This window comes from Lissotriton helveticus, chromosome 6, assembly GCF_964261635.1.
Source record: "Lissotriton helveticus chromosome 6, aLisHel1.1, whole genome shotgun sequence".
In the NCBI taxonomy this organism is placed as follows: Eukaryota; Metazoa; Chordata; class Amphibia; order Caudata; family Salamandridae; genus Lissotriton; species Lissotriton helveticus.
In genome coordinates, this window is record NC_136067.1 from 230239974 (window position 1) to 230259486 (window position 19513).

At 43.8% G+C, this 19513-nt stretch overlaps 1 protein-coding gene across 1 annotated transcript in view; it reads left to right on the plus strand.

The window, feature by feature from the left end:
- The window catches only part of LOC144762463 (meprin A subunit alpha-like), a 114374-nt gene extending 110340 nt beyond the window's left edge, over window positions 1–4034 (plus strand). The window contains 1 exon segment of the mRNA XM_078647674.1: window positions 3839–4034. Coding sequence (XP_078503800.1) covers window positions 3839–3870 — 32 coding nt within the window. The 3' untranslated portion in view covers window positions 3871–4034.
- Window positions 4035–19513: the final 15479 nt, after the last annotated feature.

The following is a 19513-nucleotide window of genomic DNA, read 5'->3' on the forward strand; positions in this document are numbered from 1 at the left end:
ATTGACCGAATGCTGAACAATGTCAAACATTCACCCCAGCACAGAGATCTGTGCCTGAATTCAACGTTTTTTGTTCCCTGTGCCATTCCAGTTTAAACCCAGCCATATGCAAATCAGTCTTGACCCTGCTCCCCATGGAAACACACAACACACCAGGCCAGGTTTGAGGTGACTTTCCACTCTGTCTCTTCCTTCTAAGTGTGCCACAAGGTTTCCTTCTCAATCCCTATTTCTTTTGTCAGTTTGCTGGAGGTTCTGGATGTTGCACTGGGTGGGCTGTTCGCCTCCAAACATTAATATGCAGCTGACACCAATATACAGCAACACCTATGTCAGGCAACTGAATCTCTGCTTTAGGTCCTTTGATGAGCAGATGTCCCAGCACTGGCTCTGAGCTAAAGTCACACCCACAAACAAAGGCGATTACCACCAGGAAATGGAATAACTTTAATTCCACCACCTTCCAACAGGCTCTAATGAAGAACCCCCCCCCCCCATATTAGACGAGGAAGCTAACAGAGCAAATAATGAGTGAGATTTGTGGACCACAGAGGCACTAGACAAAATAGCCCCTTGGAGCACAAGGACACCTAAGAGACAACAGGCAACGGCACCGTGGTTTAGTGACGAGCTAAAGACAGCTAAATCAAAGTGTAAGAAACTTGAACGCCAATGGAGGAAGCAATACTGTAGCCAGGCAAAAAAGATCTACAGGGAGGAGCTAAAAGATTATCACACACTGATTAAGCAATCCAGATGCACCTTCTACACAGACAACATAAAGAAAGCTAACAATGCCCCAAAAGAAATGTTCACTATTTTGAAATCCTTAAAAACTCCAATAGAGAACGATGACACTAAAGCATCGGTAGAAAGCTGCAAGAAGATAGCAGCTTTCTTCTCAGAGAAGGTAAAAAAGATATATGATTCCTTCCCAGCAGAAGCGAGACTAGGGACTAGCCAAATATCTGTTAAGCTAACAAACAATACAGGGACCACTTTAGATGAATTCTGTATTCCAGAACTAACAGAATTAACAGCTATAGCTAAGGCCTAAAATCAGGCTCACCCCGGGACCCAGCCCGACCAGGAATAATTATGGAGGGAGAAGCTGTGGTTATGCCACAGATTTCGAACATTGTCTCCCGCTCCTTCCAACAAGGCGTGGTTCCCGTTAAATGGAAACAGGCCATTGTTTCCATAGCGCCAAGAAACCGTTGGGTGTTAGTTGCGCTTTATACATTTGTTTTTACATTTACATTGTTAAACCTCTGAAAAAGAAACCATCAATTGCTAGTACCGTGCTTGAGAACCTACGGCCTATCTCACTGCTTCCTTTTGTAGCCAAAATCGCTGAAAAACTGTTAATAAACAACTGACAGAACATATTAACTCTAACAACTTGTTACACCACTCTCAGTCAGGTTTTAGAAGGGCCCATTCGACCGAATCTGCCCTTCTTTTAGCTACAGACGAACTGAGGAAGATGGCAGACGAGAGACAAACGGCAGCACTGATCCTGTTGGATCTCAGTGCGGCGTTTGATACCGTATCTCATAAACTGCTTCTACAAAGACTCGAAGTCTGTGGCATCAGACACAGGGCACTGAAATGGATGACCTCGTTCCTTTCTGGAAGGAGTTTTCAGGTGTCACAACAAACACACTTATCTAAGTCCTTCCCACTAGAACAGGGAGTACCACAGGGCTCAATGTTGAGCCCGACACTCTTCAATCTGTATTTGGCTCCACTGGCAGAACAAGTACAGCAATATAATGTGTCAATCTTGTCGTATGTGGACGATACGCAGTTGATTGTATTGCTGTCCCAGAACCAAGAACAAGCTGCAGTCCGTTTCTCCGAATGTCTAAGGCATGTGGCAGAGTGGATGTCTAACCACTGCCTTAGAATAAACGGAAGCAAAACAGAGGTAATGATTGTGGGTAAGGCACCATCCATCTGGTCCTCCACATGGTGGCCTGAATCCCTAGGCATAGCACCCACACCCAAGGCAGAAGTAAAAAATCTGGGAATCTGGTTAGACGAGAAGATGACTTTTGATAACCAGATCAGGAAAGTAGCCAGAAAATGCTATGGAGCCATAAAAACCCTGAAAAAGATAATTGATCTCCTCCCGCCCGTAGCAAGAAAAACGATTGTACATGCCGTAGTCACCTCCCAACTGGACTACAGTAATGTGCTATACCTGGGGGCCACAAAGAAAGGTCTAGCAAAACTGCAGAGAGTTCAAAATGCAGCTGCCCGGTTGGTGCTTAGACTACCAAAAAAAAAAAAGAATATGAAGAAAGCACTGGTAAGCCTGCACTGGCTGCCAATTGAAAAAAGGGTGCTTTTCAAGGCAATGTGCTACTGCCACCGGATCTTGTCACTTAACAGCCCTAAATACTTGCAGCCTCTATTAACTCATTATATCCCTGGACGAAATCTAAGATCTACGGACAAATCCATGGTCACCATACCAAGAATCTACAGATACAGGTTGGGGGGTCGTTCTTTCAGATACCGTGCAGCCAAGATCTGGAACACCCTTCCAATAAATATGAGATCAGAGACATGTGAAAGCAAATTCCGCAAACAACTTAAAACATGGCTATTTGAAAAGAAGGACGATTAGGCTGACTAGCAGACATACAATCAACAGGTGTAACAGACGACGGTATCTCTCTCCTTTTCACCTTGTCCTGAGTTCTGAGTCTTAGTGCGGGGACACACCGTCGGTGTAACCAGGCGCTCTATAAATGGATAAATAAAAAATAAAGAATTTTTGCACAGTTGCCAGGAAAGGTTTCAGTGAAATTTGCACGGTGCAAACACAATGTTTGAATTGACTTATTGGCGCATGCACGGTGCAAACACAACTTTTGAATTGACTGATAGGTGCAAAAAATAAAATTGAGCACCAATTTCCTGGGCCGATGTAGACTTAACTATGGTTCAAAATTGCCCAGTAGCTGTGTAAAATTGCTCAGCTGGTGCAGTTCATATGTCTGAACCTTATTCTTCGCGGCCAGAAAACATAACCATATTTAATAGATTGCTGGGATTTAATGCAGACACTTTTCCTTTTCAGATGATGTGTTTTGTTACACAAGGGTAGTAAGGGTGCAGCGCTGGCTCCCTACATTCAACGAAGCGCTGGGGAGGGCGGTCAACTATTTAGGGGGCTCTCATTTAACCTTTAGCCTATGAATATTTACGCCATATGGAAGACTTAGAGGACCCTCACCACATTCTGTAGAGGTCCTGTATTCTTGGGTTATGTCACTGAAAGGTGGCAAAGCGCAAACAGTTTTTAATGAAATTCAGATTTTCTCAGTACTATCAAAGAAAATCCACAATATGTCTTTATGAATTTAGGAATTCAGACCAATCTCGAGTATTCTAGGGGCCGATTCACAGATCTAATCTGAGATCAAATTCTAAATTTACTACGTTTGGCTTCACAGAAGGCATTTAGTAGAAGTAAAGTTAGGAGTTCTAACTTTACTACTACTACATGCCTTCTGTGAATACCAAAAATAGAAAGTTTAGGATTTATCTCATTTTAGTAGTAGTAAAGTTAGGAGTCCTAACTTTACACCAACTAAATGCCTTCTGTGAATACCAAAAGTAGTATGTTTAGGATTTTATCTCAAATTAGTTCTGTGAATCGGCCCCTGATGCTTAGAGTTTGAGTTCTGTGTTGCGAAATCTTGCAAATACATCCTACATAACTAAATCAAAATCTAATTGTATGTACTGTACACATCATTGAGAAGACACAACTGCACTATTGACCCAACTTGTAGATATTAACCTCTTCTTTGTTATGTGGCAGATTTAACTCCTCTGATAAAGACTGAAGGCTGAACACATTCTAGAAAGGAGAACAATGGACCTGGAAATAACCCCGTCATTATACAGAATTGCATCTTCTTAAAGAGATACCACATTTGCCGATAAATATTTTCTGTGCACTGATTTCTTTTTTTGTTGTTGCGGATTTTGAATAAATGCATCAATTTGCACTAGTATTTGAATTGGTCTTATTTAATTTGTTGTCAGGCACTACAAACTACTGGTGAAGTATGAGAAACTGAGCACTGTATCATTACAAAAGTTCCCAGGGAAATACCTTGAATGTAGTATGGAGCTGAAAGGTCTGCCCGGAATGTCATGCTATCTATCTATCTATCTATCTATCTATCTATCTATCTATCTATCTATCTATCTATCTATCTATCTATCTATCTATCTATCTATCTATCTATCTATCTATCTATCTATCTATCTATCTATCTATCTATCTATCTATCTATCTATCTATCTATCTATCTATCTATCTATCTATCTATCTATCTATCTATCTATCTATCTATCTATCTATCTATCTATCTATCTATCTATCTATTTATCCCTTCTCTCTATCTATCCTGTCTCTCTATCTCTCTATCTAGCTATCTTATGTAAAACTAAATAATCCAAACTAATACTAAAAGTGACGCACTGGCGGCACAAGGGGCTTGTAAATAAGCCCCGACATCCTTAACCTGAGATTTAACAGTTATTGGTCGACTTTGGTATGTCTTACGCCATTTCATGTTTCCTCTGCTACTCTGAATGCAAGTACCTAAATCCCTATCCATGAAATCCACCAGGAAAGAGCTTCCACACATCCTTCTCAGTGAGGAGGCAAGAAGGACCATCAGCCTATTCCACCGGCATAGGTACACTAGTTATATGCGTTCAGACTCCAAGCGTACTGAAAATTTCACAGGAACGTGGCATAAAAACGAGATTCATCCAGAAGTCTCTAATTTTCCACATCAACCACTTCTTTGGGGTTCCTCAAACAAATAACAGTGAATTGCTCAAGTTTATTGATTCAGCTTTACGATAATGCCATACAATAACAAAGCATAGTAATTTGCAAATTTTGGGATACCCAAATGTATACACTTCATGATAACAATACATACCTCAAGTAATACGACATTATAAACATTCCCATCAGCATGTTCCCTTATGCTAGCAGGCTTCCCTTCTGTGATTTCATGGGTGCAAGATGCAGCCTGAACAAGTTAAACACCTCAGTGGGCTTGCAATTAGTCCGTGTGGGTTCACTTCATAACATAGATGTATCTATCATCCTCCACTACTTCACAAATAAGGTATAGCTTAACTAAATAGAGGTGCACAAATAAAAAATTCTGAGATGTGTTACATCAAGGGATGATAAAACTGTTGTAGAGTGATTCCTATTAAAGAAAAAGAGGGCAGATGAGTAATAGTATTGCAGCTTTGCAACGAGCGAATAAGAGTGCTATAAGTGATTTTTGGGTTGAGCCTAGCGGCAGCGTGCGCACATAGCTCGCTCTGCGAGACTGCTGTAGTAGAGTATGGGAGAAAAGCCGCGCCCACTCTCCACCCATATTTTTCCTTGGCTTGTCTCATTGTCTTTCATAAATGCTGCCTTCGGATTCGTTAATAGGCTTGTTAGTCTCTCCTTAGTACGGCCTTGTCTTTATTTGTAACCTCCCATGGCTAATGGGCCCTTTACTTTGGTTGTTACACGGAAACTGTATACCACCACCACCATGAATACCACCACCACCCCAATACCACCATCACCACCAATACCACCACTAGTACCACCACTACAAATACCACCACCAATACCTCCAACAATACCACCATCACCAATATCACCACCACCATTACCACCTCCACCACCACCACCAATAACACCTATACCACCACCACCACCATCACCACCAATACCCCCTCCACCACCACCACCAATAACACCTATACCACCACCACCACCAATACCACCACCACCACCAATACCACTACCACCACCACCACTAGTACCACCACTACAAATACCACCACCAATACCTCCAACAATACCACCACCACCATCACCAATATCACCACCACCATTACCACCTCCACCACCACCACCAATAACACCTATACCACCACCACCACCATCACCACCAATACCCCCTCCACCAATAACACCTATACCACCACCACCACCAATACCACCACCACCACCAATACCACTACCACCACCACCAATAACACCACCACCAATACCACCACCACCACCAATACCACTACCAATACCACCGCCACTAATACCAATACCACCACCACCACCACCACCACCACCAATACTAATACCACCACTAACACCACCACCACTAATACTAATACCATCACCTCAGCGCCTCTTGCTTACTAATTATAGCAGAGGCACTGCATGAGGTCGGAGCTGCAGCCAAGACCATCCCTCCATTCCTCCATGCCTGTCATAAAGCACAGCCCACCCTGCATCAGGAGATGAAGCCAGAGCCCTACTACAACTGGAGTGCTTTTATTAGGCCAAAGATAGCAATGACATTACGCAATGCCACACTACACACTTGAATCACGGAGAGGGCAGGAAATAGCCCCCCCCTCCTGCTCTTCCTCCTGAGCCACGACAGTGTAATCACAGAGCGAGAGGTGTTGGAGCACTTTGTTAGTGTTTATAGCTCAGATCACATGTAACTCTCACTTCACATTTTGTGTCTGTGTAATTTACAACACTTACACATCTTCTTCGCTGCAGTATTTATCACTACGAGGAAGACATCGCAGGCCGGTCTCTTTTCATCTGCTATGTACAATCTAACAAGCGGTCGAGAAGGCTCTTTATTGCAATGCAATAGGTCTTGCATTTGCGAGAGTTCAAGCTATTAGTATTGTAAATCACAATGGTTTTTATTTATGTTTTAAAACCCAAAACATAAATAAAAGGCAAAGTCATTTACAATGCCAATAGCTCAAACTCGTGTGAATGTGAGACCTATTGCATTGCAAATGCTTGTTAACTTTGGGGGTGGCTGATAGCTTGAGAGTATTAAGCCACCTCGAGAACTTTATCTATGCAAAAACAGTGAAAGTGCATCCGTGGAGAGGGCAAATTTAGGTAAGAAAGATATTACATATATTCTCAATAAGCAGGTAAAGTGCTATGTATAATTGCCGTCTAAAACGACTAGTGGCTTTAAAAATATCAGACCGCCTCAGAGGCTTCATCTGTGCAAAACGGTGAAAGTACATCCGTGCAGGGCAAAGTCTTTAAAAAATATATTGGTACTAGAGATAGACCTATTGAGCCTTAGACCTCCTTGTAATACCTCTATAAGTGCTGCTCTACCACTCGTGCAAAACAGCTGAAGTGCATTTGTGTAGGGCAAAGCCTTTTAAAAATACATTGGCCCCAGTGATTAATCGTATATAGCAGTGGTCCGCTTTTAAGTCCGCAACAAGCGCTGCTCTACTGCCTACTTATGAGGTAGCACCTTTATAGGCTCCAATGGCCACTCTAGCCCTCCCATCAAAAGAAAGTTTAAGTGCAATTTAGACCAATTTGTTCCGAATAGCCTAAGATTTTTCTTACTAAGGTTGCTACTCTCCTAGCCGTATGTTGTAATCGATCATCTTCCCTTCCAAGCAGCGAATACATATGATGCTCCAACCTGATAGATCTCCAATTGGTCAGTTCTATAACAAAGTGAAAGGGCATACTTTCAGTACATCATACAGAATTTTAAAAACGGGGTGGAGGTAATGCCTTCGCGGGAGGGGGATAATGACTTAACACAGAGTAGCTGAAATGCTTCAAAGTTTCTTGGCCGCCTAGGGAACATTCACACATACCAGCTCTCTGTCCATAACCCTTAGATCAGGATTTGGTGTAGGATTGAGCCTAGCCTAACTCTGAGGTATAGAGACCTTTTCTTAGATGGTGAATTCAAGTCAAGGAAAGGGTGCCAACAGGGTTCAGCCTTTAAGTCCAGATATTTAGATATTAAGGCACTTTTTGTAGCCTCCTGCTTTTGCCACACGAAAGTCCAGAATTTCCTTTTCACCAATGGTAAAGTGGCTTTAGTCATGTTTTCTGGATAGAGTCAGAAATCTGGACAATCTATTGATTTTAACATATACTCTATGTGTCCAAACCAAGGCAAACGTTTGCAATTTAGGCATCTTAGGATGTTCCTCTGGCTCTGTTGGTACTCTGCTAGACTGGGGGTGATCCAGACTCGTATCTAATAGCTTACTTAGTGGAAAGAGATGTAAGAAATCATTCCCAGTTTGACTTTGAGGATAACCATTGTTGTCCCTGGGCATAGGTATAACAATCGTCTCAGGAAGGAGTTTTCCACTTTTTGTAAGGCATGCACATGTCCCCAGATTTCAGCACCATAGAAGCTTGTAGCTACTGCTTGCTTGCATATCTCCGAACCGCTCTGGCATGCTGGAGAGAACTGCTTTGGACTTAGTTACTTGGGTGCCCCAATGAAGCTTATCATCAATCTGGACACCCAAGGAATCAAAGGTTTTAACCTGTTCAATTGGATTTCCATAGATCCTGAAAGTCCATTTTAACTTGGCCTTTGATTTCATTATCAAGAAGTTTGTTTTATGTAAGCTGATGGCTGATTGTTAGTTTCCTAGATTTACAGAAAAGTTCAAATCCTTCCAGTAACCGGTGCATTGAAAGTTCTGTGCGTGCTGGAATGACTGCATCATCGTCAAAACATAGGATCGGGATAGGGTAATTCCCTAGCTTAGGTACATTTAAGGCAAGATCAATAGAGACTGCCTTATGACGTTAATATAGAAGTTGAATTTAGCTGGTGTTTGCATGCATCCCTGCCAAACCCCTGAATATAAGCCAAACATGGTTGTACAATCGTTTTTATGACCATATTTTACAGCAGCTGGAGGTTAAACTAGCAGGCTCCAAAGATATTTGAGAACAGCCTGACCCTTCAGCATGTGCCAAAGTATAGTCCAGTCACGTACTTCAAACAAATCGTGCATATTCGCAGGACTTGATCAATTGTGCTCTAGCCCTTGTGGATGCTGGTTTGAAGGTGAGCTATTATGTGGTTGTCCTCCATCCTAGTCTCCAGATGGGAGAGCAGAAGCTTACCAAAGATTTTACCTACACCGTCCATTAACAAGATTTGGCTATAATTAGTTGGATCGTCCCATCTCCCTTTTTTGTGAATGGGGAATATTATGGATGGCCTCCAGGAATACGGTACCATGCCTTCCGCTAAAATTGCATTAAAGGCTGCTGTTCAGGGACCCAGCCACATGTCCAGATTCTTTTTGAACACTGCTGCCCCTTTTGTGGCATTGATCATCTTGCAGTTTGACCCTTAGTGCTCATTTTTGAAGGGATCAGCACCATCTAGCCTTGTTGGAAATGGCCCTACTTGTGGGGTTACCCCAAACATTTTGCCTTCTACCTCCTCTGTTTTTTTACTTCATTTTTGCTGGATTTAGGACTCTGTGCACTTATTCACTGCTGACCAGTCCTAAAGTGCATGTACTCTATGTCTAAAAGAAAAGGACGTTTGTTTTCCCCGTGAATGGCATATTTGATTTACTAATAAGTCCCTAGTACAGGGCACTACATATGCCCACAGCTTGTAACTGAAATGCTACTAGTGGGCCTGCAGCACTGATTGTGCCACCCACGAGTAGCCTTAAAAACCTGTCTCAGGCCTGCCACTGCATGGCCTGTGTGTGCAGTTTTAAATTGCCATTTCGATCTGGCAAGTTCACCTACTGGTCAGGCCCAAACGTTCCCTCCAATTACATATAAGCCACCCCTAAGGTAGGCCTTAGGTAGCCCCCTGGGAAGGGTGCAGTGTATGTAAATGGTAGGACATGTACGTTGGAGTTTTACACGTCCTGGTAGTGAAACACTGCTAAATTCATTTTCCACTACAACAAAGCCTCATTCTCTCATTGGTTACAAGTGTAACTTCCAATTGGGAAAAGATAGGAAGAGTAAGTATGGTGTCTCTGGACTCACAATTTAAAGACACATCTTTTAGTGAAGTTGGTTTTCAAATTGCAAGTCTACTTTTAGGAAGTTGGCGTTTTCTTACTTTAACCATTCTGTGCCCTTGTGGGTCCCTAAAATACACATATGGGTTGTCTGGGTTTGGTGACAGCTGGACTTTGTGCATTCCCTCTAGACAGTCAAACACAAAGGGAGCTGAGGTATGCCCTGCATATCCTGATAGCCCATCACCAGGCTAAGGGTTCTCTTGAGCGAGAATGGTAGGGAGGAGCTGACACAAGCACCTGAATAGGACTGTGCCTGTCCGCACACAAAGTGCTGCATACATTCCCTGTAGTGTGTCTGGCGCCAGGGCCAGGAAGGGCAGGGTCTTGTGCACTACAAAGACCTTTCTTCAAACGCTAAAATGGGTATAAGTACTGGACCTGACACCATATATTCAAAAAACGTCTGGACTTAGAACATTCTGCCAGGAAGTAGAGCTGTTGTGCTGCCTGGAGCGATTGCCACTTTGCTGCTTGCTTTGCTGTGTTGGCCTGCGGACTGCTGCTTCTTGCCTGAGAATGAGAAGACTGGACTTTAGTCTCTACATCCTACATCTCTACAGCTTCTCCAAGGGCTTGTTTAGGTTCTGAAGTTTCAGGGATGTCAAAGACTTCATCTGCATCTTGCTACCAGCACCTGGGCATCTCTGTTGTGAGTCCTATTCTGGCAAGTGGTTCAGAATCCAGTCCTGGGTCTTTGGAAATGAATGATTGGTGCTGCAACCCAAGAAAGCAACACATCTACACAGTAGCATCATTTGGAGCCGGCACATTCCCTGTGAAATCGGCGCATTGCCGCTCCCTGCACCAAAACTCGCGGAGTGCACAACGCAACGTCCTTGACTTACTGCACAGCCCCGACTTTGCTGACGCAGCACCTCTGAATCACAGCTACTGCTTGAGTCTTGGATAATGCATCGCTGACGTCTGTGATGTCCCGTCACGGACTTTGACGCATTCCCGGCCCTGCGTGGCTTCTAACTGACGCATCGTCTTTGGCACAGCAGTTCGACAACGACGCCTCGGAACTGGTGCACAGTGCTCTTGACATCGACGCATCAATGATTTTGCTTAATTTACGACAGCGAGGCATCACCTCTGTATTTTAACACATCTTCCCCAAGAATTGACACATCCAGGGTACGGCAGGTGGGTCTACATGACCCCTGTATCCCGCCCGTGAGTCATAGAGGTTGGACTGAACTTTTGGATCAACCCCGGTCAAGGGTGACCAGATTCCCCCAGTTGGAGCTATTGACTTCTAAGCACTGCATTTCGATTTAATTTAAGATTCATGTATTGTTTTGTGATGTTGGATTTTTGTTATTGTGGTCTTGTTTTACTCCGATAAATATTGACTATTCTTCTGAACTGGTGTGGCATACTATTGTGGTGTTTCCACTGTGCTATTGTATGTGTGCACACATACTTTACACATTGCCTCTTTAGTTTAGCCTGACTGACTGTGCTAAGTTAGTTACAAGAGGGTGACCACTGGTAAACGTTTAGTGTCTACCTCACTTACCCTAACTAGGACTGTGGTTTCTGATCAGAGAGGGTGAATATCTCTGCCAACAAGAATCCCAACTTCTAACAAGCCTGAAGAAAGGAATTGGCACTGCCTTATTTAAAAATCACAATCTAGACCCAGCCATTTCATCAAATAAGACACAGTAGCAATTTGCCTGTACTATTTAAGATCATGGCGAAATCAATGGTCAGGCAATATCAAAAACATTGGCAATCAGGCTTCTGACCTTGACATGGGACTCACGGTGCACTACTGGGTTTTGAGGATAACTCTCTGAGATGAGCAATCAGGGGTAGGGCACCCACTTGCTCATGCTAGATGTGTCTATGGCTCTTACTTTGAAGGATGACAAAAATAGTGGTTGATGGTAGCTCCCTAAATATAACCTCTTTCTTAACCTAAGGTCTCAAAGTGTCCTAATTTCATCACATTTATCGGAGCCTAGGGGTCCCACAGGGTCTCCACTCTCACCAGTTCTGTTTAATATCCATTTGAGCCCAAACACACCTTAACTTCAGGAACTCAGAAGGTGCGACTTTACGCACATAACACCCAGATGTAATTCCAGCACCCAGGGCCAGATGTATCAAAGAGTTTTACTGTGTCTATGGGAAAATGTGTTGGATGTGGGAGAGCAAACCTGAACAAAATAACACTAAAACAGAATTGATCATTTTTTAGGACAATCTGAAAGAAAACTGATCATTGCACTTGCCCCCTCTACTAGAACAGACACTGGCTACCTTAGTAAAGAAGCTAGGCCTTACTTTGGATCACAATCTGCCCCATGACCCCAACATTGTGAAGGTAGTTTGAAGCTTTCTAAATTAATATCTAGCCTACCTTTCCTGTCTGATCAACATAAGGTCCTAATAGTTGGACCTAGGATTATTTGTAGGGTTAGGCTATTGTGATGGCCTTCTTTAGGGTTGTCAGCTAACAATACCCATAGGCAACAAGGAGCTAAAGCCTGGCACCAGAAGACCTAATTGAGATACTGTGATCCGTACAGATGTCTTCATTCATTCATCAACAGTAATGAGAATTCTGCGGCAGTGGCGCCTGGGAAGAGGGGCAAGGGTAGATGATTCTGGTGCCCCTGCATAATTTCTTCTAGGCCCTTGGGCCTCATCACCATGACTGTTTATATTTTCTTCTTGTCACCAAGCTACACACACTTTAGAAGATAACAGAGGTTGAGCAGATCAACTGAGTCTGCAGAAGGAGGCAGGGGTTGGTGGACACCAGAGGCCAGATTTGCTAACATTTGTCATGCTTTCCCTGCCCCGGTGCACGGTGTGCAGCATAGAGCCATTGCAGGAACCCTTGCCCCACGGTGCAAGGGGGCATGCATTACAGGCAAGATTGATTTTATGCAGGAAGAGACACCTTTCTGCACAAAATCAATCCTCAGAGGCATTTATCTCTTTCTATCTGTGCTGCAAACATAGAAAGAGGCAATAACAAGGAGAAATAAACATATTTCTCCTTGTTATGCCTCAGTTGGAATGGCATAGCATTTTGATGCATTCCCAGGTTTACTATCTGTAGTAAATTACTTCTCTACTGTTCTCCACTGTATAGAATGTACCGTGACATCATAGAATGCTTGGGTGTTTCTCTGGGCTCACAGAGTCAGTTGGTCAACTCAGGCTGAGCTGCTTGGAGCTTTCTCCTGGTGGGGTTTTATCTATACTTCCTATCTTCTCCTACTTACCTATCCTAGAAGGAATATACAATAAAGGATTATCTACTTACACAGTTGGACTGTGCATCTTCCTTTACTGCAACTTGGCGACAATCATGAACCTACATGTGGAGTAAGGAGAAAGGACAACTTAGGAACCAAGGAACTAAAGGACAAAGAACTAAAGACATTAAGGACTTTTAAAGCGTCAATTGAAACTAAAAGGTAATGCCCAGCTAGCCCCACCAGTGTCCTGTACCATCTGGACAGCCTGCACCCTGGGCGTTTGTCATTACTTTGGTGTCTGCTGTCATCTGAAAGTGTTCTATAATTTCAACAAGCTCATACGTGCCCTCAACCTGCATGGGAATTGTTGTGGTACATTAGCAAGTCTTGTGGACTGACTGTCTACAGGTGTGATCAGCTTTCTGTGCAGAAAACAGCTTGGCAGCTTCTATCGCTTTGGCAAAGACAGCGACATTGACGAGTGGTACCATGACATCATAGAATGCTTGGGTGTTTTTCTGGGCTCACAGCGATGGGACGTTTTACATTTATAATAGGTAGAAAGCATAACAGTATTTTATTATGCAGTATTTTTCTCGATAAATTACTTTTATTCACAGTACCTTAGACAGGACATCTGTGCATGCAACTATTATTACTAAATCAAATTTATCCTCATTGTTTCAATTTCCTAACGGTAAAATGTTGATTTGATCATACTGGAATTTGCTGGAATTTGAACCTGTGATTTGATGATCGGACACAGATATCATCAATTACTGCTACAACCACTGAGCTGTATTAATACATCTATGTGTAGTTTCTTCACTATGGGCTTTATTACGAGTCAGACTCACGGGGGCGCAGTGGTGGTGGTAATCCGACCTCCCCATTACGACCAGGGTGGTCGGGACGCTCTGGGACCACCACAACCACCAGGGATCAGAGATCCCTGGCGGCAGCCCAGAGGTATTGAGGGTGCAAGCACCTGCCAAGCATATTACGAGTATCCTCACCACTCCACTTTTCATGGCGGTGCGACCGCCATGGATCTGGCAGGGACATTTTATGGTCTGTAGAAGGTCTCTCATGCGTCACCTGACTATGAAAATCTACTTAACCATGCCTCTATGGTTGTAGTCCTGAACATCGATTACTAAAATATTAAGGTCAAAATATAAACTACCATAATATCAACAACCTTATACTGATAATTAAAATACCAAAAATATTGATTCCAAAATATCATCCTACAAAAATATCCAAAGCTAAAAAATAGCTAATGCAAAAGTATTGATTACAACAGTCTTAAGTTTTAAAATGAACATTAAAATGAAACAAAAATACCCAAAAAACTAAATATAGTATAAAATTATCAAAAATTTAAATGTAAAATCTTTAATGTATTTAATTAAAATTAATTTCAACATTTACAAAGTTGCAATACTTTATAAAACGTATTTTGTATGATTAAATGACATTTATTTTGCAATTTTTCTTTAAAAAATATATTTTAAATTCCAGGTAATAATAAAAAAACAACTATACCACATTAAAAACATTTCATAAAAATGAATGAGATATCCGAGCCTGAGAAATTTTCAATCACTTTCTTCTTTCTTCTTCAATTTCCGTAATTTCTTTTTAATAACATTTTTTATTGAGCAAAGCATTAAGAACATGATATTTTGCAATTAAAAATAGTAATTGAAACCTTTTTTAAAAAAATTGAATAGCTTCTTCTTTCCATAACAAGATTAAAAAAGATATAACTGTAGCAGCTAATGACATCAACAATAATTTCAGAAGGGGGCATGGCCTGCAGCCAAGGAAGATGGACGCACACTAGGGACACTGCGCTAGCAGAAAGCATCAACACATCCGCGATCCATCATAATCCGTAACTGGGAGGACACCTACCTTCTCGTGCTGTGGTGCGGAGCTGACGGGCTGCAGTTGGAGGAGTGAGGGGCCGACTTCGAGAGATCTTTGGCTGCCGTTTGTTGCCCTGGGCTCAGCATCCTACAGACTGAGAAATGGCGCTTGCTGTATCAGAGCGCCGCTAATTGCAGTCCGCAACTTGTGGCGGACCCTGAGGAGCTGCTGACGGGCGGCGTGGGCACTGTGCTGCCGCCTTCGCGGGTTGCGGCGGACAACCCCTGCAGCTGAGGATGGAGTGCGGTGGTTTGAGGCTCCCTGCAGCTACGCTGCCGGAGAACAGGAAAATGGCGCCCGCCGCTACAGCTCGCCGTCAATGAAGGTCTGGGTCTGATGGCAGTTCGGCGGTGCGGCCAAGGATCTGATCCCCTTATCCGGAATAGCGCTGGGCATGGTGAGGGGCCTCGTGGACTGGAGGAAGACCTGGTGCCCCCGGTGCGTGTGCTGCCTTGCCAGGTGCGGCCTGCTGGACCCTGGAGGCCTGCCCGTGGCCTGGTGCGCATTGCGGCAGACAAGACAAAGCAGTAAGTGCGCCGTGGCTGGCTTGGCGGGTGAAGCGGGGCCCAGCTGGGGGCGGCGTTGGCGGGTGCAATAGCGAGGCAGTGGCGCCTGTGATGCCAGTGAGGGGCCATGGGGCCTACGGACACGGCTCTAGCTGGGCCTGGGGTGCAGGAGGACTCAGTGCGGCAAGAGCCTGGTGTTGGTGCCCCCCAGGTTTGGCATCTGGCCCCACACTAGTCCAAGGTGAGCCTGGAGAGGGGCTCAGAGTGGAGTTCAGCGAATGCTGGGGGGATCACAGCCTGTCTGGCGGACGGCCCTGCAAACTCTAACCCGCCCATTTCAGTTTGGTCAGCGGTGGCCTCTACGACACCGGCGGAGGACGGAGCGTCAGTGGGTGGCCTGGAGTGCAGTGGTGGGGCCACAGTAGGGGGGCCGCCGTGAGTGCGCCGCGCTTCTGGCCGCATGCAAGTGCGATTGCGCCCGTGGAGCCTGGCCGAGGAGTGACGTGGGTTACTGGGTCACGGTCCCGACTTGAGGCTTTACGCGAGACGAGGGGCTCCCGTCAGATTGAAGTGCCTGCCACCTGCCGAGCATCTGCCGAGTGACAGGGGGCTTTAGAGTGCCGTGGTCGGCGAGGGAGTACGGGAGGCCCGTGAGAGAGTGGTCTCTTCGCCAGGCGCTGAGTGGACTGGTGAGGCACAGTTACCAATATGGGGCGTAACAGGCTGCCCGCGCAAGGCCAAGCCAACCACATCGATAAATATATATACCATAGCCGCGAGCAAAGCGGATGGACGCCACAATCTGAGCCAGCACAGCGGGGTGGAGGACGACGGGTCTGACCCTTCGTTCAGGGATATCATGATGGCCATCAGGGAGATGCGTGGCACGATGGAGCCCAAGTTGGACTCGGTCACCGAGGAGGTCAACCTTCTCCGCGCTGACCTTAGGAAAATGTCTGACAAGGTGGCGGAGGCGGAAAGCGGCATTGGGAGCCTGCAGTCCAAGACAAAGCGGCTCGAGGAGCAGGTCGCCAAACTCACCAAAGACCAGAAGGATATTGTGGCTCGCCTGGAGGATCAAGAAGGAAGGGCAAGACGGAACAACATCCGCATCTTAGGGGTCCCGGGGGGAATGGAGGGCCCGTCTACTGACTGCTTCGTGGAGGACTTGATCCTTAAGCATCTTAAGCCAAAGCGTCTATCCAAACTATTCTCCGTAGAACGGGCTCATCGCGCGTTGGGGGGGAGGCCCAAGCCTGGGGCCCCTCCACACACCATCATAGCCCGGATTCTGAACTATAGGGACCGGGATGACATCCTGCAAGTTTCGCGAGTGTCCGGAGATCTGCAAATGAAGAATGACACAATTCGCTTCATCCCGGACTTCACGCTCAATGTCCAACGTCTGCGCAGATCCTTCAAAGGGGTAAAAAGAGCCCTCCGAGACCAAGTCATCAAATACATGATGCTGTACCAGGCGCTTAAAGATTTTGGACGGGGAGAAAGCATATTTCTTCGATTCGCCGGCCGAGGCGAGCGACTGGATGGAGGGAACTGTACAAAAAATTTGAAATTGAACATGGATTGTTCTCAATTTCTCTTTGCTCACGGGTTATGAAATGTAAATAGAATTGAGTTTTATAACGGTAACAATATGGTTATTGTATCATTTACAGGGGGTCATAATTCTGAAAAGATTGAAGGTCCTGAAGATGGCCTTAAGGATTTTACAAATATAAGGCCGAAACGTCGACTTACTTGTCCACATCTTTCTACTCAGATGTATTCTGTACAGTGACATCTTTGTGTATAGTCAGCAAGATACGCTGTCATTTATCTATATAGAGTGGAACACAACGCAAGTGGATTTAAAGAACAATTTATTTATTTCTTGTCCATTTGTTCATTGTTGATTTATTTTCATTGTTCTCTTTTAAAAAAAAACTGTACCCTTGATGATGAAAATTTCATATATAGTGATATTTCTATAAAATCTATTTCCCGTGTAGCTTTTTTTTCTTGTGAGTATTTACCACTTTGTCAAAGTTGAAAGTGACAAAATCAGTTTAACTCTCACGTAGCAGCTGTACTGCAATAGTATAGCTGTCACCCTGAGCACAAGTTGGTGCTGGTCCCCCAGCAAGTTTTATCCAAATATTAGTTCAAAGAATCTTAAATTAATCCGTAAGTGTCTTTATTCGCACTTCTCCATCGTTAATATCCAAATAGTATCCAAACAATAACAATTCCCAATTCATGACATCCAATGCATTTCGGCAGGATCTCCCGCCTTCATCAGAGAAATGATTCTGTGAATCCAAAAAATACTTTCGATCAATATCAAAAGCTCACTTAAATCAAATGAGTAAATCAAACAAGTTAAATACGTGATTAAATAAACTTTGCAATCCATTTAAACATAATACATGCTCATTTCTACGAGTATTTTAATCGTCTGTTAATGTCCATTACTTAAGTTAAGTGAAACTCGCATTATCGACCTAGTTTGGTTTCTAAATCACTGTCGCTCATTGCGCTTCGAGTTTCTAAACACACACAAATACGTTACTATACCGCCCAACTTCATAAGGCTGCTGGTTGCTCTGCCGTTAAGGCCTGTTTTTTCGCTGCCTCGAACATTGCATGCTATTATATCCTCTACTCTTACCTCAACATGTTACTACCAACTAACGCTCTATAGTATACAGCGTGTGTGGAGCAAGTTTCTGCTTCCGTGTTTCTATGGTCGCGCTGTGCCGCGCATGCACTGATATGCCCTTACAACTAGGGTTTTTCTTAAAGGCACACTCTCATTTTAAGCGGCTATGTGTCAACAATGTGCTACCGTTGTCAGTTCGATCCCCAGCGTGAGTGAATGCTTCACTATGTGATTGCGCGTTGCGCATAATTCATATGTCTAAACGACCAGCTAACAAACAAATAGACATATGCTATTTAAATTATCATCGCAGACAATTTAAAGATCTGGGTCTAAAAACAGTAAACATGAGTCTATAAGTAACACAAAAATTCTGTTCGTTGATTAAGCCCTTTCGGCTTAAGGCTGTTCAAATAGTATATCCAATGGTTTTCCTGTTTTAACAAGTTGTTTTTGTTGATGGCTCCTTCTTTTTTCTCCAACATTTCCAACACGCAAACTCTTAGTTGGCTTATATGATGTTGTTTAGCAGTGAAATGTTCTGCCACTGAAGATTTCAAAGATTTCGTACGTATGTTGCTTTTATGTTCATTTACACGAATTTTCAATTTCCTCTCGGTGTGCCCCACATATACATCTCCACACGGACACTTGAGCATGTAAATCAAGTTCATTGAATCGCATGTTGCGTTTACTTTAAGATGGATCAAGAATCCTTTCCTTGGGTGTGTTATAGTTTTTCCCTTCATGATGTTATGACAAGTGTTACAATTGAGGCAGGGTACTGTGCCCCGATACGTTGGTTTTGTTTGTAGTGCTTTAGTGGGTTTCAAAAAGTCTCCCAAATTTTTTGCTCGTGTATAGGCAAATACTGGTTCTTGGGCAAATGCTCCCTGAAAATCCGATTCCATGGATAAGATTGGCCAGTGGCGTCTTATGATTTGTTTAAATTGCGTGCTAAGTGTGGACTATTTATTAACGCAAGTAATGCGTTTTTCTTGTGTCTTTTGGTTGCTCTTCAGGAGTTCCTGTCTGGATTTAGATGTAGCTCTGGTTTTAGCCTCTTGTATTATCTCTTCTGGGTATCCCCTATCCCGAAATCTTTGTGTCATGTTGTCCATTTGTTGTATACTTTGTGGGACTTCTGAGACAACTCTTTTGACCCTCAAAAACTGAGAATATGGCAAGTGTCTTTTTAAAGCTTGCGGGTGGTGACTCCCAAATTGCAATAGGTTATTCCTATCTGTGGCCTTTCGAAATAA